General features: G+C 62.2%; 1 protein-coding gene across 1 annotated transcript in view; it reads left to right on the forward strand.

Annotated features, from left to right (window-relative positions):
• Positions 1-377: 377 nt before the first annotated feature.
• Positions 378-688, forward strand: part of SLC50A1 (solute carrier family 50 (sugar efflux transporter), member 1) — a gene marked incomplete at its 3' end in the record, with an annotated part of 744 nt that continues 433 nt past the window's right edge. Inside the window, exons 1-2 of the mRNA XM_009082189.1 lie at positions 378-448; positions 557-680. Coding sequence (XP_009080437.1) covers positions 387-448; positions 557-680 — 186 coding nt within the window. The remainder of the gene's footprint in view (positions 449-556; positions 681-688) is intronic.

Raw genomic sequence — 688 nt, forward strand, 5'->3', positions numbered from 1 at the left:
GCAATGGGGAGGGCACTAGGGCCAGTTTGGGGGTGCAGTGGGAAGGGCACTAGGTGTAATTTGGGGGAGGGTGGGCACAGTGGGCCATGGGAGGGAGTGGGAGTGCATGGGGAAGGCACCAGGGCCAGTTTGGGGGTGCAGTGGGGTCATGGGGGATGCAATGGGGAAAGCACCAGGGCCAGTTTGGGGGGGCAGTGGGGGCCATGGGGGAGTGGGGGCCCTGGGTGCCTGCAGCAGAGGGATTGGGGGTACAATGATGCTGGATCCAGTTTGGAGGATGCAATGGGAGGAGAGTTGAGGGGTGCAGTGCCTGTTGCTCCTCACCAGCCCTGCCTGGCACCCAGGAGGCCACTGCTCCTGCTCTCCCCAGGTCTGACTTGAAACACATGTTTGTGGCCAAGAGTGTGGACAACATCCAGTTCCTGCCCTTCCTCACCACCAATGCCAAGTACAGTGGGGTCAGGCCCTGGTGGGGGGGAGGTGGTCATGCATATTTTGGGGGTCAGGGGGACACCCCCCTGAGCTGCAGCCAAGCACCTGTGCTGTGTCCCTGCAGCAACCTGAGCTGGTTGGGCTATGGCTGCCTGAAGCAGGACGGGACACTGATCACCGTCAACGCCGTCGGGGCAGCACTACAGACCCTCTACATCTTGGTGTACCTCTACTACAGCCCCACCAAGGTGGGGGC

This window comes from Acanthisitta chloris, unplaced genomic scaffold, assembly GCF_000695815.1.
Source record: "Acanthisitta chloris isolate BGI_N310 unplaced genomic scaffold, ASM69581v1 scaffold29969, whole genome shotgun sequence".
NCBI lineage: Eukaryota > Metazoa > Chordata > Aves > Passeriformes > Acanthisittidae > Acanthisitta > Acanthisitta chloris.